The sequence below is a fragment of the Aulonocara sp. 'chitande type north' Nkhata Bay genome, linkage group LG7 (genome assembly GCF_057382095.1).
Source record: "Aulonocara sp. 'chitande type north' Nkhata Bay isolate Kocher_YH1m ecotype deep benthic linkage group LG7, A_spYH_male_GT1.1, whole genome shotgun sequence".
In the NCBI taxonomy this organism is placed as follows: domain Eukaryota; kingdom Metazoa; phylum Chordata; class Actinopteri; order Cichliformes; family Cichlidae; genus Aulonocara; species Aulonocara sp. 'chitande type north' Nkhata Bay.
In genome coordinates, this window is record NC_141350.1 from 43,356,512 (window position 1) to 43,375,029 (window position 18,518).

The 18,518-nt window shown below is 40.5% G+C and overlaps 1 protein-coding gene across 1 annotated transcript in view; it reads left to right on the forward strand.

Moving 5' to 3' along the window:
• Nucleotides 1-18,126, forward strand: part of nnt (nicotinamide nucleotide transhydrogenase) — a 36,227-nt gene extending 18,101 nt beyond the window's left edge. The window contains exons 13-22 of the mRNA XM_086300554.1: nt 1,169-1,314; nt 1,589-1,784; nt 3,523-3,756; nt 5,737-5,897; nt 8,104-8,283; nt 8,519-8,678; nt 11,746-11,827; nt 13,449-13,567; nt 14,287-14,402; nt 15,786-18,126. Of these exons, the coding sequence (XP_086156680.1) occupies nt 1,169-1,314; nt 1,589-1,784; nt 3,523-3,756; nt 5,737-5,897; nt 8,104-8,283; nt 8,519-8,678; nt 11,746-11,827; nt 13,449-13,567; nt 14,287-14,402; nt 15,786-15,929 (1,538 nt within the window). The 3' untranslated portion in view covers nt 15,930-18,126. The remainder of the gene's footprint in view (nt 1-1,168; nt 1,315-1,588; nt 1,785-3,522; nt 3,757-5,736; nt 5,898-8,103; nt 8,284-8,518; nt 8,679-11,745; nt 11,828-13,448; nt 13,568-14,286; nt 14,403-15,785) is intronic.
• Nucleotides 18,127-18,518: the final 392 nt, after the last annotated feature.

Sequence of the window (18,518 nt, forward strand, 5' to 3'; positions counted from 1 at the left end):
AAACACAGCAGAGGCAGTGTGATGGCTTGGGCGTGCATGGCTGCCAGTGGCACTGGGACACTAGTGTTTAGTGATGATGTGACACAGGACAGACGCAGCCGAATGAATTCTGAGGCGTTCAGAGACATACTGTCTGCTCAAATCCCGCTAAATGCACTAAAATTGATTGAACAGCGTTCCATAATACAGATGGACAGTGACCAAAACATACAGCCAAAGCAATCCAAGAGTTTATTTGAGCAAGAAGTGGAATATTTTTGATTGACCAAGTCAGTCACGTGATCTTAACCCAGTTGAGCGTGCATTTCACTTGTTGAAGACTAAACGTCCATGAGTTCAAGACTTCAGACTGTTATTGCCAGCAAAAGGTTTTCAACCAAGTATTAGAAACGAACGTTTTATTTTCAGTTATTTAATTTGTCCAGTTGCATTTGAGCGCCTAAAATGAAGGGATTAGGCTTAAAAAATACTTCAGTTCCTCACATTTTATGCAATCTTTTTGTTCAACCCACTGAATTCAAGCTTAAAGTCTACACTCAAACTGCATCTGAGTTGTTTCATTTAAAATTCATTGTGGTAACGTACAGAACCCAAAATTAGAAAAAAGAAAGTTGTCTCTGTCCAAATATGTAACTGTATTGACCCAGTCTGGTCTGGAATAATAGTCGATTATTAGTACATGTTTTAAATGGGACATTATGTGACTAAAATTACATGTACGGGACAGAAAGAGATGCTAACCTCCGATTCACCCCTCTGTGTATTAGTGCATGTGCATGCACGTGGCTACAGCCATGCCAGAGGGGAAAAGGGAGGCATACATGCAGTAATGTGATCTTGTCCTGTAAAGCAGTAAGACACTGTCTGCTCCCGGTTTGACACTTTTGAGGTTTTCTACTTGAAATATTTACCCTAACATAAAGTAGACTCATTAAATTCCTAACATTGGTTATTGGGCTTGGCAACAAATTTTAGCTATGGCCTATAAAACACCTGTTAGTCTAAAAATGTAGAAACTGTTTTTCAGGTGCGTCAACTATTTTTACTCTTTTTCTTCTTCTTCTTGTTTTTAGTTAAAGTTTTTTGTGTTTTTCTGTATAAATGATTATTTTGTTAATTTTAATTGACTTAGCAGTTGTCAATATAAGTGTCTTCATTTCCTCATCAGGTGGTTTTCTGGTGACTAAGAAGATGTTGGACATGTTCAAACGTCCCACTGATCCCCCAGAGTACAACTACCTCTATTTGCTACCTGGTGGTGTCTTCGTCGGAGGCTACGCTGCTGCCCTGCAGTCTGGATATAACATTGAACAGGTGAAAGAGGACATTTAAGTTGTGTCCGTTAGTTAAAGTGTTTTCATGTTTTCTCACTGAAGCTATTTTCTTTATCCATGTGCATTGATGCAAAACAGCTCATGACTATATAAAAGTCCTTGAGACCTCCAAAATGTATTCTTTGATTCCACAGATGTTGTGCAGGAACTCTAAGTAAAATCACTTGGACTTTTCTTTTTTTTTTCTTATTCATCCTGTGGTTCCTTAATCCTTGTCCACCCTTCTTTTCCATTCTCGCTCTTTCCCTGACCAGATGATGTACTTAGGCTCAGGCTTGTGCTGCGTTGGTGCCCTGGCTGGCCTTTCTAACCAGACCACAGCCCGTCTGGGTAACACTTTAGGTATGATGGGAGTCGCAGGCGGGATTGCAGCCACTCTGGGTGCCCTCAAACCAAGTCCTGAGCTCCTGGCACAAATGAGTGCAGCCATGGCTGTGGGTGGCACTGCTGGTGAGTCTGTTTGCATTTAGAGTTGCAAATAAAAACTTTAAAATTACCAGGATCTCAGTACTGATTACTGATGACATGCAGTCTGATATTCATCTAAGTCACAAATGGAGATAAAAACAGTCTGAGTAAAGCAATGACACAGAGACATTTGTCTTTATTTAACATGGTGAGTAATAAATTACACTGCAAGCTTAAAACCTACTAATGTCTGGTGTTCAGATTTAAGACATGAGATTTGATGCGTGGGCTGCAGGAGGTGCCATTCCTGTAAATAAAGGCATGCAAAGTCTGCTCCTCTTAAGGAAAACCTGCTTGGCATTTAACATGCTTTGATTGCGACAGCTTTCACAAGATCTTAGAAGCATTACTGAGGTAAAAAGAAGTGGGAAAGGCTAGAAAACTACAGGGACCTGAATGTTCATCAGTCTACAATGAGCCAAATTGTTTTAGACGTACTGCAAAGATCATCCCAAGGTTTCAGTGCAAAAAGAGGTAAGCACAAGGGTAGCAGCAAAACACCTGCAGACATCTTCACACACACACACACACACACACACACACACACACACACACACACACACACACACACACACACACACACACACACACACACCTTGCAACAATATAATGGATATATATCTAAATGAAATAATGAAGCTAAATTGTATGAAGTAACTTTGTCAAGGCAGCAGTCCATAACCTTGAGATTGGGAGAGGTTGGGTGTTGCAGCAGTATTGATGCAAAGCAACAAGCACACAAGTTAATTAGCACCAGAAGAGCTGGAAGACAATGAAACAAGATTCAGGTTTTGATTAGGTTTGACTCTAATCCAGCTAAGATCCTGAGGTATGACCTTTAGAGGGATTTTTTTGATCTTGACATCCCGGGAGTTTTGTATGAAGGAAGGCTCCACTGTTCCTCGTCAGCATTCTGCATGTTGCAAAAGCACTTACTGGACATACTCGATTGTTAAAGGATGTTCCACAAGTTACTGAATTCAAGAGTTAATGTTTAACTCTTTTCAGCTTCCACCATAACTACTTAATGTGTTCAATTAAGCAATGAAAAGCACAACTATTTGTGTGTTAATTAGCTTAGTCAGGTTGTATTCAAGTTGATTGAAATCATCGTAACTCCAAATGATTCACAAACTCCCTTCTTGCAGCTGTGCATAGATTTTAAAAGATCGACTTGTCCTTCTCCCCTACACAGAAGTAGGAATGTCTCTTGACTCCAATATATTGAATGCGGCTTTTGCATTGTTTGCATGTATTCTGGCCTTGGCTACATTAGGTTAGCAGGTGTGTTAAGAGCAGTGATATTTACATCATGACTAAATCTCTGCCAGACAAAGCAGATCTGTCAGAATGGTCAGCATCACACATTACTCACTTTCTCTCTCTTTGAGGATTGTTTGATCATTTAAATGCTAATTGTTCCAGCCACAAAGCCGAAACCCAGACTAAACTATCCACACAGACAATAATGCTGTTTTTCTTTTTAACCCCAGATACGGGAATGTATTTCACACACGCACATGTACAGAAAGTGTAGACCAACTCACACACACGGAATTTCCCCAAGCAAGCCTCATCAGCAACACCTGGCTCTTTAGATGAGCCCACTTCCCAGCAGTCCTGAGTGCATGTGCATGTGCTTGTGATTTGCATGTTATTTGTGTGTGGGTCTTTCAGGGCCACTAAACTTTATTTACTTCTTATCTCTCCTTCTCTCTAGGCCTGGCCATTGCTAAGAAGATCCAGATCAGTGACTTGCCCCAGCTGGTGGCTGCTTTCCACAGTTTGGTTGGCTTGGCTGCTGTGCTCACCTGTGTGGCTGAATACATGATTGAGTACCCACACTTCGCCACAGACCCTGCAGCCAACCTCACCAAGATAGTTGCGTATCTTGGAGCCTACATCGGTGGAGTCACTTTTAGCGGCTCTTTGGTAGCATATGGCAAACTGCAAGGTGAGAGCTGCAGTTGCATATACTAAATATTGAATGGAAAAGAAACATTTACACTTGCTGATGTACAGGCACACTTTGGAATAATGCTGACATGTTATTATAAAGCATATTTATTACACTTTTGATCATCCTGGTTGCCAGAGAGGAGGCAGATACAGTCCATCATGAGATGCTACTTTTAGGTGCACGATACATATTAGGAAAACCATGGATCTGGGTCAGCTGTGATCTGTAAAGCTACAGTTAATGTTAATTTTGCAAAGCTCTTTTTAGAAAAATATTTTTTAAGCTCAGATGTGCTCTTTCTTTACTTTTTTTCCAAGAGCCAGATTAGAAGATCACTGCCAATCTCGAGTCTCTGCATTAATTCTTCAACTGGAGCTGGGAGTCATTGAGCTTTGCTTAGCATAAACACTATATAAGCAAAAGTAAACTCCTTGTTTAAGTTAATAAGAAGTCTTAATTATGGGTGGCAACCTCAATGCCTGAAAAATGAAGCTGGTATGGAAGTGCCAAAAAGTACAGTTCTCTTACTGGCCACTTGAGGCTGCTCCTAAACCACCTCAGTCTCCAGAGACTTCCATGTTAAAATGCCCAGCTTACAACAGTTTGGTCCATTATGGATAGTTTCCCGCTTCATAACAACTTTGTACTGAGTGAATCCGTTTAGATACTGTTAAGGCCAAAAGTTAGGGATGTGGTTTCTTTGGCAGATGTGCCAACACAGAGTGTAGATGCAGATAGCTTGAAGCTAGGTTTCACACCTGCTACTCAGATTTACTGAACTAGACTTCTCAGCCATGCTTTTGCTGTTTGGTAGGAACAAGTGATGTGGATTACAGTGTGGTACAGACCATCTAGGAAGTTTGTGTTTTAGCTTCAGTGAGTGAATTCTTGTATTTTGTTATTGCTGTGTTGTTTCAGATAAGCAGACATGTGTGCATTGCAACTTACTAACCATACTTGCTAGATAAGAGAACTTGGAACTGTTTTCTTCAGGTACCTTCTGACTATAAAAGTCCAAAGCGTTACTGTTGAGACCAGGTGCCATCACGGCAGCTCCATCCATCTTTAGTTTCTAGTTCCTGTCTGAATACTGCAATTCGTTTAACTCACTTCTTGTTTTTGTTATAATTGAGATGATTGAGCCACGATCGAGTTGGCAGTTCGTCTTGTAATCGGAAGGTTGCCGGTTTGAGCCCCGGCTCAGACAGTCTCGGTCGTTGTGTCCTTGGGCAAGACACTTCACCTACCTCCCTCGCTTCTGTCAGTCTGCCCCAGGGCAGCTGTGGCTACAACTGTAGCTGCCTCCACCAGTGTGTGAATGTGAGAGTGAATGAATAGTGGAATTGTAAAGCGCTTTGAGGGCCCCGAAAAGTGCTATATAAATGCAATCCATTATTATTATTATTATTATTATTATTATTATTATTATTATTATATTTCATATGTATGGTAAAGTTTTATTTGCGATTGTTTTTCCTAAACATGACCAGTTAACTGACCTGCAATTATTTTTTGACATTTGGAGGTGAAAAATGATCAAAGAAAAAAAATGTTATCTTTATTGATTAACAAACTTAACTCTAACCTGCATCGACTATATGCACAGACACACATATGCACACTTTGCTGCCAGCTTGATCATACTGTGTTTATCCACATAAGGAAGTCTGCTGCTTCGTGTCACCGCTGCTAGCTGTGAAGCGTTAAAAAAGAAGCCCAGTTCATCAGGTTCATGTGCTGGCTCCAGTCCTTGTAATCACACTGTAATTTCCATGTTGACTGAAAGTGTTTCATAAGGACAAATTATGCATCTACATGGCATTCAGTTAATGACAAGTCTCAAGTGGTGGTTGCGAAGGAAGAAATCTAAAATGATAAATGTCACACATACAAAAAAAAGCTACTGCTAGGAGTTTGAGTGTACACCTAACAGATTTTTTTTTTTTTGTTCTCACCACTTTTCTCCACATGCAGGTATGTTGAACAGCGCTCCTCTGATGCTCCCCGGTCGTCACGCCCTGAATGCCACTCTTATGGCAGCAAGTGTCGGTGGGATGATTCCCTACATGCTGGATCCAAGTTACACCACAGGCATCACCTGTCTCGGATCAGTGTCTGCTCTCTCTGCTGTCATGGTATGCTGTGTTTATGTATGAAGTCTGTTTTTTCGCTCTTAAAAATCACAGATTGAGAAGTTATTTCATACCGACAGACTGGACATGATGGTAAAAATTTTCACGAGTGGTGAAAGGGCATAAAGAAGTCAAGAGAAATGATGCCAGAGAGGTGTAGAAAAGAGACAAAACGAAGGGATTTGCTCATAAATGTCAGGAGGCTTTTTGCACAGGAAACAGTAGCTGCCCAGAAATTCAGAATGGAGCAGAGAGTTGGCAGTGGCCAAACTGCTGGGTTAATATTCTCCACTGTCGTTAAGCTTAACGTTTGAAATTCTGTAGAAATCAGAGACAGACATCTTCAATGCAGGCATTTCTCCATAGCAGTGTCAAATGTTAAGCATGTGACAGTGAACAATAACAATAAACAACAACCCCACCTACTTTTAAATCTATTTTTTACTGACAGTCTTTAGATTTACAATTAGCAATAGTTATATTCTATGAAGTTAGACTTAGGATCTATAGAGAAGCGTTTTACAGTGTAAATAATAAAGGAAAGTGATAATTGTTCTCTTTAGAGAGTCTTTAGGCCTTCAAAGTTTCATTTACTGATGCTGAGTACTTTATACATTAAGTGAAGCCAGGCAGTACATGTTAAAAACGGAAGAAATTTTATGCACAGCCGCGTGTTGGAGTTTCAGTTTTTACACGTGCCAATCCCCCTAAAAACATTAGCATGTCCCTGGAGAAGGTTGATGGATATCATTTCACAGTCTGTTTTATATTTCTGTCCTCTAATCAGTCGTTCAAATACAGTATAATGCATCATCTACTGTACATGTGTGCGTTTCTTAACACTTCTGGATCCTGCTGAGGCTTTCGTAACTACAGTTGGCTCTTATTAAACGAAAGCTGTTCAGATGATAGCGGGAATGGAGGACAAGAAAAATTTGATTGTGAAAAATATGTCTAAAACTAGGATGATGTTTTTATCCTTTGAAAATAAAATGTTGTTTATTTAATTATTACAAAACACTAAGTGGACAGGAGTTTCATTCTAGTATATTTAAAAGTTTGTAAGGTTTTGTTTGAATGTGAGTGTCTCAACACTAGAGTGCGACTATTGCATATATTACATTACTTAACCTTAATCCTAACATTGTAACATTCAGACATTAACCTAACAAATTATTAGTTGTATTTTGACAGTCGGATTTTATGGATTAGCACCTACCAAGGGAAGTAAAAGAAAGAAACATTAGTCTTGCTCTGTGTGCACACTGCTGAGGAAGGACAGAGATGTTTTCATTGTGTACCAATCTCTGTATAAACTGTAAAAGTCACACTGGATCCTGCTCTGCTCTGTTTCAATAAAGCACCAAGTTCATGTGCAGTATCACGGAGCAGGAATGTGCAGGGCTCGGCTCTATACACTCAGAGTGAGGACTAAGTGTAGAGTTGACACGACAGAGCCCAAGTTTTGGCACTCACACACGCTACAGGATTGTTTGGTCTGTTGTTCGGTGGCGGCTTATGATGTCATAATATGTCATGCATAATGAAAGTTTTGTGGTTAGAAATTAGATATCATTGCCCTGGAATTAAAATGACACAATGCTTTTTTTCAAGGTGTTACAGGTGTATACACACCACAAATGGGTCATTGTAGCCTGTTGGTATGTGGTTGCTGAGCAACGCATTAAAGCTACTTTCAGCTGCTACTTTGTCACCTCGGTGGGTGGGTCCATATCTGTTCTGGGGTATTTTTGGTTTTTTATACCAGATGCTCTTCTTAATGCAGTCCCAAAGGGATTTGTGTCTCCTCCCAGAGTCAAACCCGAGATGTTTTGTTTGTTAGGTAAATGTGTAAACCACTACATTATGGAGCTGCTGCACTGGCTTCATAATATCTGATATAGACAAGAAACGTCAGGGGCCTTTGTGCCAGTTTTAGCTACTCAACTCCTGATTGTGTTGGAGGAATTTGCAGTGATGATTTAAGAACTCCGCTGCTGCGCTGCTGTATGTTCGCAGCACAAAGTTCTAATATTGGCACATACTGGACAACATATATGCAAAAATCGCGGCCAATATCATTCGACAACGTCAGCAAACGTGTCTGTCAGTTGAGCTCATAGCTGCTCTCAATTTTGCTGCTCTAACGAATACTTAAGATGATCACAGGAGTGGGTTTAACCACACATTTCCTACTCCTTTCTTCCAGGGTGTAACACTGACAGCAGCTATTGGAGGTGCTGACATGCCGGTGGTAATCACCGTACTCAACAGTTACTCAGGCTGGGCCCTGTGTGCCGAGGGCTTCCTTCTCAACAACAACCTGCTGACCATCGTCGGAGCTCTCATCGGGTCATCTGGAGCCATTTTGTCATATATTATGTGTGTGGTGAGTGGAGCACAGACTCAGCATCTCATGTAGCAGATAGTTTAATGTGGTTTTTCCTTATCTGTCCACCAGGAGGGACTCTTAACTTTTCCATTATAGCAAGACTGTGGAGTGGCTTTTCTAAATATTCCGGTCACAAATGTGTGAAATTCATTGCCATGTTTTGTTTTAGACAACAGCGTTTAGTGTAAAGTAAATATGAAAGAAAGTATCTTAATTTCCCCCCCTCCTCTAGGCCATGAATCGCTCACTGGCTAATGTGATCTTGGGAGGCTACGGCACATCTTCCACCGGCACAGGAAAGCCCATGGAGATCACAGGGACACACACAGAAGTCAATGTGGATCAGACTGTCGAGATGATTAAAGAGGCCCAAAACATAATCATCACTCCAGGTAAGACATACACACACAACCCTATACTCACACTGAGGATTTTATGTGAGTGGAAAAATACAGTACTTTGACTTTGCCAGTCTCTTTTTTGCCATCATTAGCACAGTGTGTTCTGTTTATTTAACCTTTTGTTAACCCGTGTTACATCATTTTGCTGGGTTAATTGACAAGTCCTGGTGGAGCGCACGCGCACGAACACACACAAAAGCACATGCACACACACGTAAACCCGCTGTTAGGTTTCTGTGTGGTCGTCAGTGCTCGTAAATAGACATTCTGCAGTGCAGCTTATGTATGCAAGGTCAAAGGGGGAAATTAGATGGAATGAGGCTATGTTGGTTTTTTTGTTGACAATTCAAATACCACACTCCAAATTGGCTTCTAGTTCCTTTTTCAGGGTTAAAGAGTGGGTTCCAGTCTTTGTTCCAGCTATATGATTTTCTTTGTTTCACGTGTTTTCAATATTTGTCTAGATATGTGCCTGAACCTCCCACCTGGACTATAACGATTGTCCTTGGAGCTGCTGCTCTAAACTCATTATTGTGTGGCCCACTGACATTTCGGTCCCCTCGTCTAGACTGTTGTTAACCATTCGCAGTTCCAAAGGGTTGTTTCGCTCACGTGGGTACATGTAAACACAGACCAAAGGCATCTAATCTGCAAACTGGTGATTCCAGTCACAGCGCTGAGTGCCTGTATACAAAAATGAAGTCTTCAGAGGAAACCGCTGCAATTTACAAGAATTGCAAATTAAAGTGGTCACGTGGTCAAGTGAAAAAGAGGTGATCCATGGAGAGAGTGGCATCCAGAAGCCCCACCCAACAGGTGGGTGGGGCTTCTGTGCTAATGGCCAGAGATGTGTGCTTGAAATTATCATATGGAGGATATCTCCTCTCTTTGACATCATACAGACTCAAGAGTAGAAAAAACTGGCTGAAACCAGGCATTTTGGGCAGCTTCCAGCTAGTAGGGACACATGCTGGACAATATGAGCTTTTAATAAGTAGCAATCAGGAATAATTAGGAATCAGTCTACTTGAAAAGATTCCAGCGCAAATACGATGATTAAAATCATTATCGTTCGCTTATCTGAAGTTGACTCACCTTGAAAGCAGGCGAGGTGAGTCAAGGGTATTCCAGATGTTCTTCTCCCTCTCACAGTTCTCCATCTCAAACTCTACTCAGGCCATATGATAATATAATCTCACCAGTGAATTCTGGTACTACTTTGGGATCTTCTTCAAGTTTGTCATGCCCAGAAAATCTCCAATTGGAGGCACTGTGACATCCAGATGTCTTGGCTCCTTACTCTCTCTTTAAGGCTGATTCTAACCACCCAGTGGGGGAAATGCATTTCGGCTGCTTGTGTTCTGGTCATTACAAAGATCTCATGATCATGGGTGAGGGTTGGGACGTAGATCAGTTGTTAAATGAAAGCTTTGCCTTTTGGCTTGACTCTCTCTTCACTGTGACACTCTGTTACATCTCCGAAATTACTGCTAAAACCGTCGCCGATCTGCCGGTCCAACTCCATGTGCTCCATGTTCCTATCACTTGTGAATAAGATCCCAGTCCTGGGAACTGAAATCCATTAAAACAAATTATAAAACAATCTGTTGAATAATTGGCCGTTTTAAACAACATCAATCAGCTATCCAGACTTTGTTGCAAAGTCTGGATGTCAGCAAGCTTCTAAAATTCCACTTAGTGTTAAACATTCAAACATTCTTAATCTTAGATTTGTTTTCAACTCTGTAGTTTTATAGTTTTAAGGCCTTTTCACTGCACATGTGCCATTTGTCACCTGTGATGACAGGTAAATGTAAAACTTATACAGCCAGACTGTTTCCACTGGAGACAACGCTTCATATGTCGCTGTACAGAACCCAGTACATTAAAATGTGCAGAACAATCGGAAATTTAATTGCTAAAACATGACAATAGCCAGAGTATAGAAGTAATATTTTTTATGGCTATGCCTGCATAACTCACATCAGCCAAATGCATGGTTTGTTGAGCTGTGTGAGGCAGCAGTAGTTTGGTGTTGTTTCTCTTTCAGTCAGTGCCCTTGTTTTCATTTCACCAATTCCCTCTAAATTGAAGCTGTCACAGTCAGTTTGCCTGACATCTGTGGAAATGATTAAGACACTGCCCCGATAAACACGGTGCATTCTTGGCATTCATCCGGCTCGTGTCTTCATGGCCTGGGTCCACTTGTTGTTCTTATACGAGAAGCTCCACTGAGAATTTTGGAAGCGCAGAGGGATACAGTAATTTTGACAGAGGGAGGCAGAGAAGTGAAAAGCGCTACATTTTTCATTTTTGAGCTGGGTGGCAGTGGGTCAACCAATTTTCTGGAGATTTTTTGGGGGGTGGGGTCTCTGTTTGTCTCCAGTAGAACTGTCATTTTGATTGGTGTGCTGTAACATGAAAGTTTTTGACTGGTTGTTGTGACAAGGTTAGTAAACATCACCGGACCGTTTGACATGTGTTTGTGTGTGTGAGCAACAGCGTGAGTTTAAAAAAAGAAAAAGAAAAGAAAAAATCAAGTAGCATACTCCAGAATTATTATCAAACATGAGATAAATCCAAGGCTGGGAGGCAGAAGTACTCTGTGTATTGAGTTTTATGCTACATTGACATTAAATGTCAACATGAATTTATGTAAGAAATCTTAAAATGACAAAAGCAGGATATTACAAGGAAATAAAGTGGGTTAAAAAATACTCTGTTTTTACTCTTTGGTCATTCAGTTCATTTTCAAAATATTTATATTATTGGTGAGTCATTAAAGCAGCGTAATTAGACTGCAGAAATTAGATTTGAAGATTAGAAGATTGTTTCAGTCACAGAGACTGAGTGAGATGAAAGGGATTTTACAAATAAACATTCAGGCGCTGTGTTGGCTGCCTCACTCTAGCTACGCTCCTTTCCTGCATGTGCTTTCTGTAAGCTATATAGCTGTAACCACAAATATGTTTTGGCTAAATGTAAAGGGTTTGTTTGTGCTGGGTATATATAATCATCTAATTTTTGTTGTCTGTTACTGCTTTGAAATCTATTTCAGGTTACGGTCTCTGTGCTGCAAAGGCCCAGTACCCCATTGCGGACTTGGTGAAGATGCTCAAAGAGGCGGGCAAGAGTGTCAGGTAAAGGAATGATAAAGTTGACTTTTTTAAAAGTAGATTTAATTTGTCAAAATAAACTGCTGCCAAACGACAACAAAATATACCATCAATTTTGTTTATGAACAGGATTTTTATGGGTTGTAAATCTTGAGCATCTCTAGGTCATTTTCAACATGGCTGCTACTTTTAGATCTACTTTTCACTTGTGCCTCAGTGAGAGGCACCGAACCTCCTTTAGTGCATCAAAATCAAAATGTCCCATCCTTCTAAGTGATTTCCATTTTTGGAAGTTCCATTGAGGCAAATCAAATGAGCGAAAATTATATTTGTAGCAAAACCCTCCTTTGTTTTGAGTGCACTCTGTGCCACCACATGATGACACACACCACAGTCCAGTTTCTTCAGACACCACCTGGTCTAACTCCTCACCTGATGTGCTGCCTTTGGCATTGGAAACGAAGAACATTTTAACCGAAAGCTGCTGGAGGCTCAGTCCCAGTGATGATCCTCTACGGGAAATTTGGGTCCGTTTCGAGCTAAAGCCGATGTTCGCTGTGCACAAGTTTAAGGTCTGTGGTGATATCACATAACGGGCAGTGCGTGCGTGTGTGGTGGTGAGTGTAAGTGGTCAGATTTGGACTTCAAATGAGCCATCTAAAAATGGTAGCTGCACTGGAAGCTGTTTGGGTATATCGATACATAATGTAAAAGTTATACTACGAAGGACATGACCAACAAGCGGAGACTGACAAGGGCAACAAGACGTAGTGGGCATGTGTGTGTGGTAAAAAAGGAAATGCGAAAGAGAGGATGCGAAGGACAAGGTACAGTGGAAGCATGTGTAATTGTCCTGCCTCTGTCGTTTGATCGTGGCTCTTGCAGCTGCTATTGCTTAGAGCATTTGTACTTGATTAGAGGAAAGTGGGTGGTCAGAGAAAAACAGAAAAAAACCTCCTTCACTCTGATCTCTTTCTTTCATTTTTTAAACTTTGTTCTGTATTATTAAAACTCTTTTTTTGTCACTTATTTTCTTACTCTTTGTACCTGCTTTTGTCACCTCTTCCGCTTGTCTTTTTCATCCAGCCTCCTCCTTTTTACAGGGTACTAGCAATATAACACTTGGCCACAACTTCTGCTCATCCAGACCAAAACTACTGTGTTCCCCACTGTCGTCCTGTGCATGCAGACCGTATCGAAATACACAAAAGGCATAAACTGACTTGCTAATTCACCCCAGAATCAGCGGGCCATCTGCTGTCTGTATCCGCCGAAGCTCATCAAACAAAAATAAAAGATCAAACCTCCAAATAGTGGCCAAAGTGATTGGAAGGTTTCAGAAAAGGAGAACCAGCCACCAGTATTCAGTGGCTGGTGCTAATTTCCTACCATGATTACATTACATGGCTAATTGAGTTTGAGAGCTGTGTATGCCCAGAAACACACTCAACAAATAACACTGGTGGGGGAGTGCAGTAGGTGTGTTTGTGTGGAACCAGACTGTAATCACACTCATCAACTCCATTTGTCCAATTCTCTTTGATTTAAGGAAGTTGATGGCAGTCAAGAAGAACTACGAACTAAGTTTGTAGTAGGTGGGACTGATTTGAAGTATTCATTTTAATGCATTTTTTTTCACCCTCAGGTTTGGTATTCACCCGGTTGCTGGCCGCATGCCTGGTCAGCTAAATGTGCTGTTGGCTGAAGCTGGTGTCCCGTATGACATTGTCCTGGAAATGGAGGAGATCAATGAGGATTTCCCTGGTGAGAACTAGTTATTTCTGTCATTTAAAATCTGTACATTGTCATTAATTCATCCATAAATGCTGCTGCCTTTTTACAGAGTTTACAATCAGACCCATTTATATTTACGAATGTAGGGTTAAAAGGATAGTTTGACTTCTATTGGAAAACCTTCAAAGGCCTTACATAGGTGAGAACAGAATTATTGGCCCTCTCATGAAAACCAAAAGTATTGCCCACGTGCTGTTACAACAGATCAAGGAATTTTTAACACAGCTTTCTAAGCATCCCAGTTTTATTTTGGATGCTTACATTAGTTTTAGTTTGCACACAGAAACAAAGTTATTTCATAAAAACTACCAGGGCTAAAAGTAGCTGTTGGTCAGCTGTGTGTCCTTTTTGGTTGGTAACAGCCTGCAATCGCTTGTTTTCATTTTTAACAAGTCTCACAAATGTCTTCTGAGCAATTCCAGCCCATTTTTATTTAGTGACTCTCTCAAACGCCTTTAAACGTGATGATCTTCAGGAATGGGTCTTGACCTCCAGTTTATCCCACAGATTCCTTCCACACTGATGAGATTCACAGTTCCAGGCACATTAAAGCATCCCCAGAGCATAATAGTCCCATGTTTCAGTATTAAATGAACAAACAAAAATGAGTGGGTAAAGTGTTTGGTATTTTACCTAAAAATAAATAAATTGATGTGAAATAATGGAGATGTGTTCGTACATCCTATCAGAAACTGACCTGGTCCTGGTGATTGGCGCCAATGACACAGTTAACTCAGCGGCCCAAGAAGACCCCAACTCCATCATCGCTGGTATGCCCGTGCTGGAAGTCTGGAAGGCGAAGCAGGTGAGAAATCTGGCGCATGCATGAGTGATAATAAGATTTATCCTGAAGCACAAAAACACGAAGAGGAACAAATGGAAGCGTTAACAGTTCGACTGTCTGCACCTGCAGACCTGCTTCATTTAAAGACGCACACAAACCTAAAGAAGACAAAAACACACATGTATAGACATATAAACCCAGGCTCTTACAGACTGTTGCAGTTCCAGGTGCAGTCCCATCCTGATCTCATTACTGAGACTGTGTCCGTGTGGAATATCAACATTTGGAGCATCCCACTGGCACTGATCAGAGATCTGTGATTTATACAGTGCTCCCACTAGTTTCCACACAGGAAATAAAACAGGACATTCTACCTAACCGCACATGCAGCGACACACATACAGATTTTAAATCACTATTTTTTAAGTGCTCAATTACACTTTCATCACACACCACTTTTATAATTTAAATAATCTTTGGCTTTGACTCAGAGACTCATTCTTACTAGGAATTGCCTACTAAGAAACTAAGGGTAAAAGTTGGAGTGTTTTTAGCGTTTTTCAACCAACATTTCGTTTAATGGACCATTTTGAAATTTCATTGTCTAGACAACTACTTCAGCTTAGTCCTCCAATTTTTTTCTTTGTCATAAAATTCATAGTGGTCGGAAAATAAGAGAGAACACCATCACCACTTTTAAATATCAGTATCAACAGAAATTTCAGTTTCCTTAGATTATTTTGGATTTGACACCTGAGAAATATGAGAGTGAAGTTGAATGAAAATGTGTTTTGTTTGTTGTTTTGTTTCCATAAGCTTGAATATCTGTCAAACCATTCTCCTAATTTGGACTGTTTTAAACGATATTATGTTCCTTGTATATGAGAGGCTGTAAATAAAATATCATCCCCCTGCCTGCAAAAGTTTGCTTTCTGCAGACGTCCAAATCTGCTGTCAGAGATTGGGGATTCAAATATTTCAGAGATTCAAGCATCCATAATTCTGTGTTAATTGGAGCTACAATCCTTTGAGTCCAGAGCCATAGTGCCGTAGATTTACCCTGAAAAAGATTGCATCACACAGAAAGCAACTTTAATCTCTAATGGTTAGATGAGAAGTTTTTTGATCCTCCTTCCCTAGTTGCCAGATTTGATTCACTGTGACGTTCCAAGAAATTCAAGTTGAACCTTTACCATTTTGATCCATGCACGTGGCATGGTGCAGATTTATGCGCTATAAGTCGTGCGGCAGTGCCTCAACCATTGTTAATGGAGGGATTGAATGGAGAAGATGAGGAAAACACTTTTTGCAGATGGTCCTTATAAACTTTTTCTTCTGTTTTGTCATCTGTTTGTTGTCCAATCAGAAGCTTACCAGCCTGTGTGAATTTGTCTCCTTCCATAGGTGATTGTGATGAAACGCTCCCTGGGTGTGGGTTACGCAGCTGTTGACAACCCCATCTTCTACAAACCCAACACTGCAATGTTGTTAGGCGATGCTAAGAAGACTTGCGATGCCCTACAAGCCAAGGTCCGCGAGTCCCAGTAATGTGCCCCCTGCCTCAACCAGGCACCTCCGCTGAGAGCACACACATGGAGAGAGAAAGGACGACAACAATAAGGCTTAGTTTTTCCAAAAGTATTCCAGCATTCAGTTCATCTTTGTCCAATTTGTAACGCAGCCAAGTGAACAAAGATGATTAATAGGGTAAAAGCTTTTCTGCAAACCCTTTCTGTGATCTATAAATAAAAGCAAATTTGCTTTTGCAATCAGAGCTGAATAATGCAGATGATGTAGATTTATCATTTCCTAATGAGGTAATGCACAACTCTTTTATTTCTAGATCTTAAAGAAAGGGTTTGTCAACTTTCTGCATGTCTTCTGTTTAATAAGGGGAGCAGCTGACAGCGAGTCATCTTCATTACAGAGACGTATATTAATGTAAAACAGCCACAAATGTAGATAAGATGTTAGAGATGATGCATTTCACTGTTAAGGTGTTTTAGAAAATAGCCAATAGCTAAAAGAAATATTAGACTTGGATTGGAATTTAAAAAATATGATGGTGAATCACAAGAGGAGGTATGACAGACTTAAGCGCTAACATTTTACCACCCTGTAAAGATTCCTCGCCCCTTTTTCCCCCCAATTTGGTTTTGTTTTAGTCATGTGTTCCCTTTGATAGATCTGCTCTTTTTCTCCCCTGTACAAGTAAAAGGGAAAAAGGCAGAATAGTGCAACATTTCAGTTCCAGTTTTATACTGTATTGGGAGATTTTTTTTGTATTTGGTCTAATAATTATTTTAGAAAATGTCTGTATTTAGTGCTGTTTTGCTTTTTCTCTTTTCACTTGAGTGTATCTCGTGACCTTCCATCAAGAAAACAGCTGAGAAAAAATCCATTCAGACTTCTTCCGTCAGATGAGCAATGCAATAAACCAAAAGGATCTGAACGTTATGTGTGCCACCACAGCTGTGCAGAACGCTAGTGAAGCCCGTCTCACTCTTACAAACACTCTGATAGCCGACTGGATTTTTATGATGTGTTTGAGCCAGATGTGTTTCTTCTTTCTGTGTGGTTCAGATATTACAGTACACTAAATGCTATCCTGCTGGCCTTAATGGTAAAGAAGGTTTAGTTTTTCTCCTTTTAAGTGAATGTGGCTCATCCACTCCAATGCGTGCCCTCATTATTGCTCTGCGGTGAAATGAAGGTTTGTAAAGTAGGGCCATATGTCAGTCGGCCTTGTTGCGTCGAGTCTAAGCAACTAAGCAGTTATTTAATTAAAATTGTTGCCACGATCCAGCAGATATGAGGTGTCCGTTATCATGAAGTACTTCTAAAATCTTTATTTCTTCCTTTCTTTTATTAAAGTCCAAAACACAAAAAAAGTGCCAAATGGCCCCTCGAATTTGGAAAGATTTGCGTTATGAAAAAACACTTGAGTAGATCACAGACCGAAAAAAGATGGCAGCTTCCACTTTCTACCTATTGTGTCACAACTGAGTCACGTTTGAATGTGCTCCATTTATTTTCTGCTGCGGTTGCACTGCTGCAGCAGATCAATTGGCAAGAATGTATATTGTGGCGTAATTTGAACTAATATGTGAGCAGTCTTCATCACTTTGTAATCTACAAGTACTGTATGCATTAGTTGTTATAGTATCATCCTGGGACCTGATATGTTGACAACTGTCCTACCTCTCCATGAAATGGCCAATACCTTTCCACGGGACCTTCACCTGACCAGTCACCTATTACATAATCAAGCACAGGATCAGGACAGACAAATTCCAACCAAACACAGGACCAATAGCCTTCTGTTTTGTGTTTATGTTGCATTTTTTTTAACCACCTGACCTCAGTTTGCTGCCAGCATGTTTGCTTCATTGTGCAAGTGTAGAGCTGCACATGTCACTAGTGCTCATGAGGGCCTATCGTTCTCACGTCTTAGCTTCCACAAGGAAATGCATTCTTTGTCTGATATCGAGCAAATTAAAAGTGATGGAAAATCTTGATAATTCTGCTAGTATCCCTCCCCCCTTATGCCTGTTGTGTTTCTTCTTCTTTTTAAGGAAAGTATTTTTGTAAAGAGGCAGGGCAACAATGAGCTTTTAAAGTTGTACAACGTTTCAGTGCACCATGTTATGGAGACGAACTGATGAAATGTACTGTGAACTTGTTTTTTCCCCTCTTTTGTTTGTCATGGAACATTTTCATCCCTAATAAATCTGTATTTACACAAGTTTCCTGAAAGCGTAATTTCTTCCCTGACGTACACTTAAAGGTGAAAGGTGCAGTTGAATTCCCTTAAAGTAAACATGCTGATCTGCAAGGATTTCCCTGAGGTCCGCCACAGCTGTGAGGCTAATGGTACCAGCCCAATCTTCTATGGCAGAGTTGAAAACTAAAATACTTGCAGCAATTAACTAAATGAAGGATCACAAGCTGGAGGAAGGAGTTTTATCCACACACAGCCATTGTTTTAGATTTAGTTTTAGATTCTGTTACTCCAGCTCACCATGCTGTTATCACTTTTACACTTACAGCACATGTTCATGAGATTACATCGCCTTTGATATTCCATTTGTGAACAAAACAAGGAAACGCTGCATTTTGAAGCTCAGAGTGTAATTA